Below are 16,913 nucleotides of genomic sequence, written 5' to 3' on the forward strand. Positions count from 1 at the left end.
TTGTTGCGTTGGAGAACGACAAGGTTGTATCCGGGCGATATTTTACCTACCGCCCATTTCAGCCGACATTACATTTGGGGAGTAGTGAAGGGCGAGGGGGAAGAGTAGTTTAGTCTAAAATATCCTTATACAGTAACTTCTCAAGTATTTACATTAACAATGTAATAATTATAATGTTTAGATTGTTCTCGTTAAATTTACCATCATGTTGTAGTTTGGAAGTAAAACCTTTCGAAAATACATATTAAATTTAGCTTTTACATATTAAGTTTAAATGTCAATGCGTTTTAGAATACGTATTCAAAATGTGGTACCATGATATGAAATATTACGCATTATTTCATATATACGATATATATAACTATTATAACTATTGTATATTACATATTATATAAATTTAATATTTCGTACTTTGAAAGTACATATGATGGAAATCAAGTTTTTATGACATAGTAATTTTACTGTAACTCATATAGTAAATTTAACGTAGGGAACCTAAGTTTTAGTTGGCAAACTCCCTAATAAGCGTGTTCTAATAAATTCTTCCGCCAATAGACGTTCTACTACTTTCTCTCATTGAAGTTTAGGGTACCATTTAGGAATAATTTGAGATGTTATATAAACTGAGCAAGTCCTAGAAGTCATCATTTATGTGTTTATACCATTAAACGGCCAGCTTTAAATAGCAAGCCTTGTAGTAGATGAGCTATAAACAATGTTTCCCAGGTAGTCACTAAAACAGCACATCGTTTATTATAGCCAGTATTGTAATATAATATTTTAAACTAATTGCTATCTATATTTAGCCAACAACTTATATTTTTAGTTTAAGTATACTTTTCCTTGGTTAATTATTTTATTTGAAATAAACTGTGCGTGGAAATGTTCTACAATTACATGAATCAACGGACGTAGGCTGTCACTAACGAGTGGTACTATGCCCTGAAATGGGGGCAGCAGGTCTGGTCTATACTGAATTCCAGATGTCATGGAACCTGTGAACAGCGCACGTCAAATTTTACGTACTTGTACATCCAGCCAGTATTACATAGAATACTTTACACTATTGGTTAATGTGTTTACTATTGATGCACATGCATGTTTAAATTGATTATGTTAATTAAAACTCACTAACATAACATAATATTTTAGTAGTCATTGCATTACACTAAAAAGACATATATAAATAAAAACAATCGCTATATTCCCAAAATATTGACTAATGTGACTATTTAAGCGTCTCAATAATAATAGCAATAAAACCAGCATTTAGTTATAGACGAATGAAAAAGAATGGTGTTTGAGAAATAAAAAATATATTGCCTCAAAATTGTAAATACTGATTTTATTAAATGAACGTTAATTATTAAATATGTTAATCCGTATATTATGAATAATGTAAATTTTAGCTTTCGAAATGATTATTCGAACAAATTCGCTTGTCTTACAGTGATATTCTAACTTGTTCATGACTTAGATTCAAAATATGTGTAACAACATGAGAAATCGGATCGGTTCACCTTGTATTGACCGTTTTACCTGCAATATTCAGTAACTATCTGGAACGACAGAGCTTGCACTATAAGTTATACAGCCACATATAACAACCGGAGATTCATAGCTGTGGCTGCGTGGGCAAGGCGTTCCTCTCACCACATAATGTTTATAATACGAGTATGCAGCCTTCTTGCTCGTGATAGTTTGTATTATCATATGCATTTGTAAACTCCTCTCTCTCACACCCTCCCTCCCCACATTTTACAACACTCTAAACAAATTAAAATAGTTGTTTTCACCAGTTAATCATATTGATAACATTAAATTTCTATTTTGGTATTTTCATCCACATCTGCCACTTTGTATGGAGGATATAATATAGAAGAAGTTTATCGAGAAACGTTAAAACCATCAATGCATCCATTTCGTATAAAAACTCTATTGTAGAGAACATTACTATCATTTATGTATTTTGAAGAATTTAAATTTCAATACTTTTTATGTAGCCTTTATTTTATAAAACTGACGTTTTAACAATAAAGCGACAAATAACTCATTATTTTAACACTAAGAGCCAACCTAATGCTCTACAATGTCCATTTATTTTCCTCATATTGGTGTTACGAACAACAATGTTCACTGAACAACAATTAATTTTTGTATTGTAACTGCAAGTTTCTTGTTTGGTTTACAAATTAAACCTAAACTAAGTAAACAATAACATCATAACTACCAATCGTACTGTTCACGTTTTCTATTTTGTAAACAACTCTTTATCCACTCGTTGGCTCTGTGCAATGTTAATATACTGTATATGACAAAGTACAGACTATTACTTTAATACTAATAATATTAAATTAAATACAGATACAAGACCCAATTTCTAAACTATTATGTTTAAGATGTACAATGTGTATGAAAGCTGTAGTAATAATAACATAGGTATTGCTGAACATTAAATAGTATATCATTTAGAAATTAGTATTAATTAACAATGGTACTTGCTTTAGTGCGAAAAATAGTATTCATTTTTAATTAAGATGACAATTCCACTGAATATAAAAATACTACTTTTAGCAGCGTACTTTATTATCTATTTTCAATATTTACGTATATTTAAAATTAATATATTATTATATGACTAGCAGTTAGACGCGGTTTCGCACGCAGTTTCGTAGTTTTAGGAGCATAGCACATCGTTTATTATAGCTATTATTGTAGTATATAGTTTAAACTAACACCTATCCATATTTAACAAACAGTTTATATTTTTAGTTTAAGTGTAATTTTTAATAATGGTTAATTATGTTATTCAAAAATAGACTGTGCCTCGAAATGTGCTGCAATTACATGAATTCACAAACGTAGGCTCTCGCTAAAGAATGACACTATTCTCTGGAGTGGAGGCTGCAGGTCCGGACTAAATTGAATTCCGGATGTCTTTAAACTGAGTATAGCGCCGGCACATCTTACGTACACGTACATCCAGTCATACTCTTTTAATATTGCATATTCTACTGCAAAATATATATCAAGGTGTTTAGCATTCATGTACAAGCATTTATACACTGTAGATTTTAATTGAAAATCGATAACACAAATTACTATTACATTGTATTACAGTAAAACCAAATATATAAATAAAACCATCAAAATTCACAAAATCTTGTATAATGTAAAATGACAAAAACAATGCCAATAAAAACTGAATAATTACAAGAATATTGCATTAGGGAATAAATAATAACTTGAACATTAAATAGCTACAAACTTATAATTATTGGTTGATTTCAGGCGGGTTTTAATTACTTAACGTGTTAATCTATACGTCATAAACAATGTAAACTGGAGATTACACAATGACTATTAGGATAATAAATCAACCTGTTATACAGTAACATACTAACTTTCTATGATTAAGATTCAATATCAATTGATATTTCATATTCATATTCATTAATTTGTATCAAACAACTTGGGAAAAGTCGTACTGGTTCACCTCGGATTGACCGTTCAACCTGCAATATTCAGTAACTACCTGGAACGCCAGAGTTTACTCTATAAATTACACCGTTCTACACAACCCTAGGAGATTCATAGCTGTGGCTGCCTGGGCAAGGCGTTCCACCCCCATATCGTATTCCTGGTTGGTAATATCAATTGCTTTTGTAACTCTCACACACTCTTCCTCCTTTTTTTTACTATACTCTAAAAAATTAAAATACCAGTTTTCACTAGTTGTTATACATACACAAAATATTTTTAACGTTACATTTTCATTTTATTCTTTTCATCCACAACAGCCACTTTGTATGATGAATCAATTTAAAAGAATTTCATCAGGAAAATTTATACCTTTTTGTGTCCAAACATAGCGTGAATTTTGAACAACTGAGGTCATTTTTTTTCAATTGAATTCTCTACAATCTGTATTAGAAAAAACCATTTGTTTATTGGTCATTTAACAATGTTATTGGACATCAAACATTTAAGACGGTATTTTTGTTATTAGATTTTTGGCAAATTACATACTTTTTCTCAAAAACTGTTCAAACTACAACCTCTATAGTGGTTTTTATTTGATTTTTCAGGTGATTTCCCTTATAAATCCACCTTATTTGAGTTAAAAAGTAAGAACAAAACATTTCAGAATCACTTAATTTCACCAGGTGAACTGAAAACAAAGCAAAATCTTTCGCCAGCCATTACTCATTAATGGAGCGTTTCCGGACCTACCATTATATAAAATTTTTTTCTTATTTTTAGCTCTACTATCACCTCTTAAAATATTTTACCATATTTCTGACTCACCCTGTATATATATATATATATATATATATATATATATATATATATATATATATATGGATGAACACCATTTTTTTAACAAAATTACGCTTTGCTGAAAGTATATAAGTTTACATGCTAATTGATATGAGCATCTCCATGTATGTACTGTAAGTTTATATACGTGTAAAAAGTGCTATCTATTATGATATCAAATAGTTGCCGAACAAAAAAGTACCCAAATATGTTTCTAATTCTAAGCTGTGAAACCACTTTCCAAACAAAGTAGTCATGATTAATTATTAAAATACCCAATATTAGGACTATTCCCTCAAAAACCCGCACAACGAATCATAATTGACGACCCAATTATGGGAATTAAATTAACCCCCTATTGATAAAGTTAGAAACACTCACCTGCCACTCTAATCCTTGTCGAAGTGTTCCAAAACCATCCTGTAATGCTTTATCAATTATTCTATAATTTTGTTAACAAATGCATATACAAAAAGGACATTATTACAAAATAGTTGATTTTTATAGCACGTTGAAAGGGGCCCATCGTTGAACATCGTACGATGCATTCCACTTAGGTTCGTTGGCCCAACGACCCCCTTTAAATATTATTGCTTAATATTAATTCATGGTCCAATTACACCACTGATCGTTGGCCCAACGAACCTATACCAGTAAATAAAAAATTATGGTTCGTTGGGCCAACGACCCTTTATTTACAATTTATAGAAATGAAACAAATAGAGTCGTTGGGCCAACGAACCAGTTGAGTAATCGAACCTCTATATGTTTGTAAAATGGGTCGTTGGGCCAACGACCCTCTGTACAAATTACATTTCTTCCAGGAGGGTCGTTGGGCCAACGATCAGTGGAGTAATCGAGCCGTCCCCGTTGAAAGCATGGAGCAATATTGTATTTGCTCAACACTTAACAGTCTAGTTCCACAATTGATACACCAGTTAGTTTTAACATTATCAGTACATTATGGAGAAAGCCTTCTTAAAATACCATATTTGAAATTATAAAGAATAGTCGTATATTCAATTGCAACACATAGTTAAACCACATAGTAATATATAAGAAATCACACCTGCAGATGTTATTCTTTACATACATTTATGTTTGTAAAAATGTATAAGATAAATGTATCTTCTTGTCTCAGCTTTACTAACTGTGCGAATGTACTATACCGTTATATTAGTATAATAACAAAAATAAGTATTCAGGTATCGTATGATGATGTTACCTTTGGAAGTATATAAAACCATTTATACACAGAAAACATACTTGCAACTGTGATCCTTGGGTATAAAATTTGATACAAACTACACTATACATGAACTCCACATACGTATCGCACATATTTCATTACAATAACAAATCAGATCAAAAAATAAAACAATAGACAAATGCCGGTTTTTTTTTTTTTTTTTTTTTTTTTTTTTTTTTTTTTTTTTTTTTTTTTTTTTTGGCACACAGACATAAAGGTAAGTGTAAATATTTCGTGACACCATCTAAAAAGTTTTATCTTAAAACAATAAAATTTGAAACTAATTGCGTGATTCTAGTAAAAATTAAATATGGAGGACCATTTCGTTAAATCATTGTGTTAATCTGCTTAGGATTATTGTTATAAATAAAAGGCTGACTTATTTACATCGTGCTTTGTAACTTATTGGTAGAAGGGTGAACTTTAAAAAACAAAATCGACACAATGTACTATTTTGGAATTGCAACTTGTAGGAACATTTTTTGTAGTGCATTATGACTCTTTATTCTCTTCAATAAATATGTGATGGTGCAGGTCACTACATAACATTTGGATGAACGTTAGCAAATATTTGTACAGATAATGTCTTACAGATAATCATGATGAAAACGAGAAATTGGCAGAATACATAAATTTGTAAATAAATTGAGTATAGCCGTATGATTTAAACATGTTACTTTATTATTTATGGAGTAAAAAGAAAAAACTTTATTGAAAAGTGTATGTTGAAGTCAATAAAAAATTGTTTGTAATCTTATAATAATTGTAAAAAAAACAAAACAATTTAATCCATACAATATTGCTCAGTAAATAACTTTACATGGTATATTTTTGTACTTTAGAAGTATTCACTTTAAATAAAAACTGAGAATATTAATTTCGGAACAATAGTATCAACAATCGTTTTACTCAAATAAATGCACATGAAGGCAATGTAATATTTATTCATGGTGACATATATCCATATAAAATGTTATAAAGAAAGCTTTCAGGCCTACTTTAGCATAACTAACTAAAACATGCAGCTCATGATGGGGACAGACAGTACATTATCCCGAACCGAGCGAGGCTCACTTACCTGCCACTGCACTACCTTACCTTCCCGGCGACAATCAAGTTACTTGAACCTCCAAGTATGAATATTCAACGTTTTTCGGTGATATCTAGTCCATTAGAAAGTAATATTGTTTTGTGATGTTTATTTTCCTCACGTAGAAGTATCCTCGTGCTTTGAGATTAATGCGGGAAATTTTATAACGATAGAAAAGATACTAAATGCTACAAGGTAGGAGTACGCACACCACGTGCTCGGATGATCTTGCTTGCAAAATTTCAAGTCATTCATTTTTTTCTCATTTCATTCTAGAGATTTCCTGCAAACAGGCAGACAAAGGCATAAAAAAGAATCACACAGCCTTCAATGATGGTCAGCTAATTTTCATAGTCGGCCATTATTGTATACGGAGAAATGAAGTTTCACGCCAAATTTGAAAATCGCCGATGATTTATGTAAAATACACGTACAAATACATTTTTAAAAGCTATGTCTGATAGATGAGTTATTAGAGGGCTTTTATAATTTCCTCGCTTTATTTTTATTACTATACAGAAACTTAAAGAGATGGGTTAAAAGACGTGTTCACAAGGCGGTGGACAGCCTTATCTCCGGATGCATTTACTTAGGTTTATGAGGACAGCGGTTTATTCAAGGAATGATGAATGAGGTGTCCACAAAAGCCTAGGATAAACCACAACTTGACACCGAGGATAAACTTTTAAGCATTCAGAAGAAGTCTGTCAACAAAGTAACGATTAAACGGTATGTTGTTATTTTTGAAATTCTTTAAAATAATTATACATAAACTATATGTTTTCACCAAATAGAATAACCACTATATTTCAAATATTAATAACGTACTTAAGTAAGTATTAAGTTACTCTTAACTTTTCTATACAATTTATATAAACAGCTGTTACGCGGTGCTTCGCAAGCAGTCTCTTGCTGAATAACAGACACTCTTAAGTATAGCTTTTCTCAATGGCATTGCACATATGAGAAAAATGAGGCGTATTCCCATTCGAATTTACTTGCAACATTACAAACACGTTTTATTTGACAGCTCAAAGGACTTCAATAAAACTTGAACTTGTCTTTGATCATGGAAAAGAATCCTAAAACAGAGTTTGTTAACTTTCTTAGTGAGAGTGTTTCTGAAGTTCTTTGTTTAAACTTTGCTACTGACAATGTTTAAAAGGATAATAGAATTTCGGACATGTGCTGTCGTTATATATTTAAACAGGTGATAGTAAATGTCAGTTCATCATCTATCAAAGTCAGTTAGACTTTTATTGAGACTTTGACTTATCTACTGTAAATTGACATTATTTATTACATTATAAGTGTTAAGTTAAAAGCTAAGAACCTCGAGTTTATTCCAGCTTTTGACTTACGAATTACAACACAGATTATCAAGTAGTTATGTAACAAAAATATAAGCACATTTTATAATACGCATATGTTTTCTTTCTCTAAATAATAAATCTCTTTCCAAAACCGCCTGTACGTTTGTACAGGTACGTTTAAACAATTCTAACACAGTTCAAAGTGTAACTGTTGATATGCAGCTCGGTACATAACGTTACAAACAGAAATTTGTTACCTTCTTTGACATCACAGACACGTCTTTAAAATTGACGAATAACAAAACCCTACCGTTATTTATAAAAGTTTCTACTTCACGTTCGTGGCTTCTTTTTGTTTACATTCGATGTGCGAATAAATTTTCCATGTCTTAGAAATTATATTTTGTAATTTACTACACTAGAAATATATAACACTAGCAGTTTCCTGCGGCTTTGCACGCAATTTCCTGTTGAAAAACAGTACACTATATCCACGTATTCTTTTTCTATCACATTCTCAACACTCTTGAGATAATTGATAGTCATTTATTCTTGAGCCTCTAGGGCGCAATATGAAGATATGCACCATATTTCCTGCCTCAATATTTTGTGGATTTTGCTAGGCATTGATAAGCTATTCAGTAATATTCTATTTTATGGATGATTCTCGATAAACGAATTAGGTTATAAAGAAATCAAATACGGTCTGTTAAAGTTTATTATCTGTTTAAGATATTTCCAGTATTATTGTGGAGTTTACCTATAAACAAAAACCGATTTCGATTATTAAGCGTCTTCTTTCGGCTCTTTTCATGTCCCTTCGATCTAATCAAACTATTACCTTACGTGCAAACATACATGGCTTTGTACTATGAGATGGTTTTTATAAACAGCGTTTAATAGTATTTTCATTGCATTATATAGTTTATCGATCATTAGTGCAATCTAAATTTTAAATTAGTCAATGACTTCGTCTATGCAATGGACACTACTTATCAAGCACTTTACAATAATAATTTTCTAAATTTTAAATGTAAACAAATGTTTCGGCCTCTTTGATGAACTTCAGCTGAAAGTGTTAACAGCTGTTAACATCAGTTCACTTTGTATTACGTGTCGTAGTGCAGTCTGCCGGATCCAATGTAAACTACTCCAAAATCAACAACTACTTAAAAATGAGAAATTAATTTTTTTTTACATTTTCCAGTGGACCACATTGTGAATCTAAACCATTCTAGAATACCATTGAAAACACACACAAAATTTCATCAAAATCGGTCCAGTCGTTTAGGAGGAGTTCAGTCACATACACACGAACACAAGAAATATTATCCTAAAATTATCCTAACTATATTAACATTATATATAAACTGTTATTCGAAATAGCTAGATAAATTCTAAGATATCATTGTTTTGTTCACAAACCTATTTGCTAAATAATCACTCCGGGAATGCTTTATTTCAAAACCACTGTTTTAAAAATTTTGCTTAATTAATACCAAAATAAAATAAGCTAAGGTTTTGTTGTCTGCTGAAGTGTACGCAAGAAAGCCGTCTGCCGTGATAAATATAAGTTTTTAAGACCCTAAATAAATAAAATATATTAATGGCAAATCTAGTCAATTACTTTCAAAATTTAATTTTTTCAACACTTTAAAAACTGTCTGAAACTAAGCTAAATGCGCGATAATGGTCTGCCATTGTTGTTTTTAGATTATATATATATATATATATATATATATATATATATATATATATATATATATATATTTTCAAATATCAAAAACGGTAGACGTGGTTAAATGCATTTACAATTCGCCAAAAATTTATACCTGTCTTATCTCAGCGCTTTGGGCTTAGTGACTCTCCACCTCATGTATGGTATGTATAGCCATAAACAATCAGCAACTACATTATCCGATCCTTTGATATGTTGTACTTGAAATTTAAACGAATTTATAAATGTAATCCAGCGAGAAATTTTTCCAACTTGACGTGGGTGGTTTAAAAGCCAGGATAATGCCGAGCAATCCGTCTGCAAAAGGAATTCCCTATGTTCAAGATACTGTTGGAATTTGGAAAAGGCAAAGACAACAGCCAGGCATTCAAGTTGAAGAGTGTCATAATTTTGCTCATGCTTGTTTAGTGGTCGCGAAGCAAATGCCACTGGCATCAAGTTGCCATTATATTCTTGGCTGAGTGAAGCACCTAAGGCGGAGGTTGATGCATCGGTTTGTAAAACAAAAGATCGATTAAAATCCGGCATTTTCAAAACTGCATTTGATGTCAAGGCTGTTTTTAAAAGTTTCGAATGCGGATTGTTTGTTCAAGCCCCCAGGTAAATTTTACGCCTTTCTTCTTTAGACTATTAAGTGGTTGCGCTATTTTTGCAAATGATTTAATGAATTTAGAATAAAAGGCTGTCATACCCAAGAATCTATTTAGCTGTTTCAAGTTTTTAGGAGCGGGGAACTCAACTATTGGCTTGCACCTATCCGTGTGAATCGTCACGGTATGATTGGCAAATGTGTGACCTAAAAATTGGATGTGATTTGCTGCCAGGGTCATTTTATCTGGATTGATGGTTAATCCTGCCTGCTTTAGCCGATTTATGACTTCTCGGAGATGGCACAAGTGCTGATCCAAAAGTACCGTTTGTGTATATGCACAAATCATCGAAAAAATTGAACACATATTTGTATTTTATATCTCCAAAAATTTGATCAATTAAACGTGTTAGGACTTGAGAGCCGGTTGCAAGACCGAAAGGCAGAAAATTGTACTCAAATTGCCCGAAAGGTAGAACAAAAGCTGTATATTTCTTTGAGTTCTCTTGTAAAGGGACCTGTAAATATGCCTGATTTAAATCCACCAAACTAAAGAAAGTAGCTTGCCCTAAGTGCTGGAAAGCAGATTCTATAGTTGGCATGGGAGTTGCCTCAAGATCTATTAATGAGTTAAGCTGTCTATAGTTAATTACCATGCGCGTTTTTCCGCCTTTCTTTGGTACTAAAAATGCTGGCGACGCATAGGGAGACATTGATGGTCTAATCACTCCGTTGGCCAATAAATGATCCACATGTTCCTTGATTGCCTCCATTTTAGGTGGAGCAAACTGATAGGGCCTATTTCTAACGATTGTATCAGAATTTAATTTGATTTGATATTCGACCAAATTTGTACGGCCTAATTTAGTAGTAATTGTTTCTGGAAATTCATTTACTAGTCTTAACAGTTGGTCCGCTTGATCAGATGAGAGGTTTTCCCCTAATTTAATTGGACATATTGTTGTACTTGGTAATTCAGCTGATTGAGCGAGATACATGACCGAAGGAGTGCCATATGGAAAAGTTAATGTTTTATTTGCCATATTAATGATCACCCTAGTTTTAGTTAGAAAGTCACAGCCCAGAATAATTGGCATTGGTAATTCTGAGGCGACAAGAAAAGGAAAATCCCAAGACAAGTTTGAAATTTTGAAGTGTAATATAACCTTTAAATTAAATATTATATTTTGTCCCGAGGCTGAAATGGCTGACTCATGTATGGTTGAAACAGATTTTATCACCCTTGGTATATTCTTTAAATTCTGAAAACAGGCATTCGATATAATGGAGAATGAAGAACCCGAATCTACCAAAGAATTAATGATTAACTTGCGAAAAGTCAAAGGAACTGTACAAAACTGAACTCCCGGGAAAGAAGGAGCTTGAGCCGACTTGGTGAAAGGTGTCTTCACTGCTGGCTTGATTTTATCAAAACGGGCGGTTAAAGTTAGAAGAGGGGATTCTCCGCCCATTAGAACCCTCTTTTGTAGTTTAAAAACCCACGTTGAGATTGATTTCTGGAGAATTGATTATATAGTTGATTCCTATTGTTTGTATTCATATTTTGAAAAGGAGGTCTATGTTGAGTAAATTGTCCCGATTGACTGCGGCGGTTATGAAAACTATTTTGCTGATCTTGTATGGGATATCGATTATAAGTTACATTGCCTCTCCCTATTTGTCTATAAGACTGGTTTAGTTGACGTCCACCATGGACCTGTGGTCCAGTTTGTTGATAATACTCCGGTGAATTTAAATCTTGTGTGAGCCGGTTTTCCGTATTTTGAATTACTTGTAATCGGGGGGCTAAGCTCAACAATTCAGAAATGGTGGCTGGAGCCGGGAAAACCCGCTAATCGAGCTCTGGTTTGAGGGTTAATTCCTGTAATGACAATTTCAAGCATCTCCTGGGGTGAAATAGCCGGTATAAGCAATTCTGCTAACGGTCTGATATCATTGATAAAACTAACCAGTGTTTCATTTGGTTTCTGGGTTCTATATATAAGTTCGACCGTGGCCTGTTGACGAGCTCTAGTAGGCAGAAAAGTATCGAGTACGGTGGTTAATTAGACTTTCCGGATTCTGTTTTGATGAAATAGCTTGTAGCCAGATATTTCTTAATTGACCTGTAGTTTTAGGTAAAATTGCTAATATGACGCTGTCTGGATTAGCTAAATTTAGCATCAAAATTTCCCTAAATTTTATAACAAAATCGAGTAGTTTTCTAATAACTATTCCATCAAGCGATGGTAAAGCTGTAATTAAATCAGTTAACACAGAGGGCAACATTGCGCGTGATGTCGAGGGTGACGGTGAAGTCCCCTGCATCTGCGACAAGGCTGACGCAATTTGGTTTCCCACAGCGGTTGCCGTTGTATGGACTATTTGCATCCAATCGGTTTACGGGACTCTGAATGTCTGTGGTTGTCAACGAACTATACTACTGGAACGCGCGCTGGGCTACAGAAACCGGGCCGAAATCCGGGGTTGCGTCTGACGTTTGCAGGCGCTCGGAGTGGGCAAGAACACGCTCCGCGTACAAGCAGGCTATGCAGTTTTGCTTTCGCGGCATTTTAAATCGCCCTGTAGCCTCTAATATGATTAAATTTTACAACATAATTTTCTAACATCTGTTGTTACACAGCGTTTTTTCTTAAGCATTTGAGGTGTATGTTAAATTACTATAAACAATAACCTGTAATCGTTATCAAATTACCGTAGGCTACGACAGTAACTAACACAACAGGAACCAGATATAGTCTAGGTAAAATAGTAGGCTACATGTTTTCTTATTACTTGTGGTATATTTCAATTCATGTCACAAACAATTCACAAACATGATAAACTTAGTCTAAGTGTTGGAAAACAAAATCATTTTATTAAGTTTTTGTCTTATGCCCAAGTTAGATTTCTTCGTCACATGCAAGGTTTTTTGTTTTGCAATGTGATGAGATATTATTTTCAAAAACAATTGAGTTACAGATTTTATTAACAATAATTCATGGCTTCCAGTAAATTCATCGTTACTTAAATGTCCTTTGAATACACTACCTGTTAAATGGTTACAAACTCTCATTGTTAAATTTACAGTAGTCAAATTAGTCTCAGATAGCTTGAGCAAATAGGCATATTTAACAACCTTTAATACATCCTCACTTGATCTGATTAATTTGCCCTTAGATTTAAAATCAGTAAGGCGTGTATATGTTCTAAGATCAGAATCATTAGCATGGAGTACATAACAACAATCTTTACATTTGATTTGTTTCTCCATTCGTCTAACAATGACTCCACAGATATAATACAAGATTTCATCCTTAAAACTAGAGTCATCATAATTTTCCATTACACATATGGCGCTCTCAATTTCACTCTCGTCATCTATGTCATCTACAACACATAAACCATGGCCTAACTCAAGAAGGCCTAAGTGTGAGTTGGGGTCAAACTCAAGACAGTTGGAATTTTCAGATGCCCTGACACTGTTCCTAAACATTAGTTGCCTTACTGCCCAAGTAAACTGTTTTGTATTAGGATTGTCATTATTCCCACCCCTACTTCTAATACAGGAGAAAAATAATTCCAGGTGGTCTTGACTAAATTTGTATGACAACAAGTATTTAAAATCCTCTAAAACTAACAATCTGTCTCTTAAAATACAAAAACTCTTAATATTACTTAGAAAACCTAAAGCGAACGTCTTCCTTGCATGATTTAAAATTGATTGTCCTCCAATTTTAAGTTTTGACAAATAGTTGTCTGCTTTTTTAAGCATTAAATCATCATTTGCTTTGTTTTCTAGTTTCATCGGGCCCTTGTAGCCTCTTCCAAATGGATCCCTACTGTTCATAAAATCGAAAAGATTGTCAACTATTCTTAAAAATTCTACAGTTGCTAGACAATCTGAATCTGAGAACTGTGGATGTTCTTTAATGTTCAAATATTGTAAAGCGTCTGCTACGCTGGAACTAATAGTCTGTGCAGCTACCTTTACATTCATTTTTCTATTTTTGTAGAAAACATGTTTTGTCTGATAATTTGTTACACATTTTCAGACCTAGCTTGTTCTGTAAATTATTAAGATCCTCTATATACTTAAAACAAATTCTCCCTGACTCGGAGTCTATAACCTTTATGTCCGCTAGTGCATTTCTTGCTAGTTTTAACATGTGTGGAGGATCCAAAATGGCACAAATATCGTAATTCATAGTATCGAGTTTGAAAAATGGCGCTTCAGGGAACTTACAACCTAAATGTTTCAATGCGCTAAGATTCGTGCTGGTTCCGTCAAAGGTCACGCTCTGTACATTAACGCCCACTTCACTTAGTTTAACTATAGCCACTTTAATTAGCTGCGACAGAAAAACTGATGAAGTTTTATTTACATAAAAATACCCTACGATACATTTAAAGTGGCCTCTCAAAGAAACAATTTGAAATACTAAAGCTTCTGTAGCAATCTCCTCGTTGTTGTCTATTTTGAATCCTCCAACATCTACATATCCTACATTTTTCCCTAGTTGCTCGTCATAAACTATCTGCTTTCTAATGCTCATGGAATCGAATACCAAACTTACATTTCTTAGGTGCTCCTGTTCCTTAACATTATGTCTTAAATACATGAATACCTCCTCCAAAAACCCTGGACAACAATTAAATTTTGAAATCCATTTTCTTAATGTGGCAGGATGTGGTAAAATTAAATTTGAAGCCCGCAAGTATCTATAAGCTTTTGGTGAATAAAAATATAGTGTTAAGGCAAACTCCTTAACACTTTCTGTGAAAGTATGTTTGTTTTTACTTTTTCCTTTGTTTTTTCAGGCTACTCAACAATAACTCGAAAGGCAACCCTGTAAAGTTGTTTTCTACAATTTCGATTAACGAATCTGGTGCTTTAAATTTGTTTTTCAAATTTGAAATCAATTCTTTCATTGACCTTAATTTACAGTCCCTTCTTTTTAATTTTTGCTTTAGAGCTTTAACCTTCCGGCGCAATAGCACTTTTCTGGGAGATAGAGATGTGGATGGTGATGCAGTTTTCCGCTTATCCTAGAATCATTAGCATTGAATTAATTACAAACAATTAAAATTATTGTAATTATCATTCGTGAATTTATTAAAATTATTAACCCAAACTTATTAAAAAAAACATTTGTATAAGAACCCCACTCCAATTCATGAGACATTTTTATCTAGCCGCATCCTCTAAAAAAAACCTTTTACGTGATGTCCGTGTCTATGTCTACCAACGAACTATACTACAGCTTACCGGTGTTTGATGTAGGCCAACTGTTGATTTTTGCTCGTTTGGTGTGGAAACTGACTGGTCGTGTTCCAACGGCAGCAGCAGAACCTCAAAAAATACAACAAAAATGCTGTTAGATTAACCTGCGTTGAATATAGCCCTATCGCAGCAAAATTGCAGACAATAAAAACAATAGAACATTATAACTGAGGTTTGCGGCAACAAGGCTGGCTTAAAATTTGTTTATAGTTTTTATATCAAATAAAAAATACTTACAATAGTATTAATAGAATAATAACAATTTAATATAATGATTTTATGTTTTTTAACACTGTGCAGGGGAGCAAAGTAGTTTTTACGTTCTTTTAAAAATTATGTTTATCATATTACACATTTGCTTTTTGATTCTGACAACACAAATAATTATGTTAAACTTACCGATGACATAGACGTGTTGGCTTCAAATCGAAGATCTGCACTAGGTGGCTGAATAGGTACGGGTAACTTCTTTTTGATGACAACCCTCCTCTGTTTTTTTGGCGGTGGTTGGATATTTGATGGAAAGTCAAACAATGTCGGAATTGCTTCATTTTTTAGTCTTTTCTTAGTTGTGTTTGGTAAAACTAAATGAAAATCGTCTTCTTTGAAATGTTTACCACACAGAACAGTATGTTTTGTTGGTTTGAATTTCTTTCTTTTCAATGCAATAATCCATTTTTTTAAAAGTTTGTCATCATCCAACGGAAAGCTAAAACATAAAAAGTCTGTATAATTTACTGAAAAAATCAAAACATAACAATAATTCTGAAGTACATAAAACAAATGTTTTAGTTTCGTACTGGATTGGAATTTGGTGCATAGTGTAAAAAGGCTAAAATCTACTTTAAGAATAGATAGGCTAACTTGGAACAACTCTCTTGAGTAATTAGATTTTTAAATTGTTTACAGAAATATCAAATTATAGTTTTAAAAATATAAAAATATATTTTTGACTAGCGGATAATCAGTCTTACACATAATTATTTATTTATATACCATCAACAGTCGTACTTACTGAACTATTTCTGTTAGGTCCTAATAATCTTGCAAGTTTATGAAACAAGTATAAAATACAACATATCATGTTACAATTTATAATTGCTAAATGTATTACTATGGTTAAAAATGTTAAGTCCTTACTTGTGAAAAGAAGTGTTGCAGCCTTTACTCCATCTCGAAGTACAGTTGTACGCAGCACAACTCTTTACCATTGTTAAAAAGCATCTCGAATATAAAACAAATTTGTAACTCTTAAACACCTATTAAAACGATTAAAATAATAATTGACTTTAAAACGATTAAAAATAACAATTGACCTTCTCGTAGCAGA

The 16,913-nt window shown here is 32.6% G+C and overlaps 1 protein-coding gene across 1 annotated transcript; it reads right to left on the bottom strand.

Moving 5' to 3' along the window:
* Positions 1-15,118: 15,118 nt before the first annotated feature.
* Positions 15,119-16,248, bottom strand: LOC124357615. Its single transcript, XM_046809555.1, has 3 exons — positions 15,983-16,248; positions 15,569-15,652; positions 15,119-15,348 (listed from the first exon to the last, which is right to left on the bottom strand). The coding sequence occupies exons 1-3, from the start codon at positions 16,132-16,134 to the stop codon at positions 15,270-15,272; spliced, it is 315 nt and encodes a 104-aa protein (XP_046665511.1). The 5' UTR covers positions 16,135-16,248; the 3' UTR covers positions 15,119-15,269.
* Between the last annotated feature and the right edge of the window lie 665 nt (positions 16,249-16,913).

This window comes from Homalodisca vitripennis, chromosome 3 (genome assembly GCF_021130785.1).
Source record: "Homalodisca vitripennis isolate AUS2020 chromosome 3, UT_GWSS_2.1, whole genome shotgun sequence".
NCBI classification, from domain to species: domain Eukaryota; kingdom Metazoa; phylum Arthropoda; class Insecta; order Hemiptera; family Cicadellidae; genus Homalodisca; species Homalodisca vitripennis.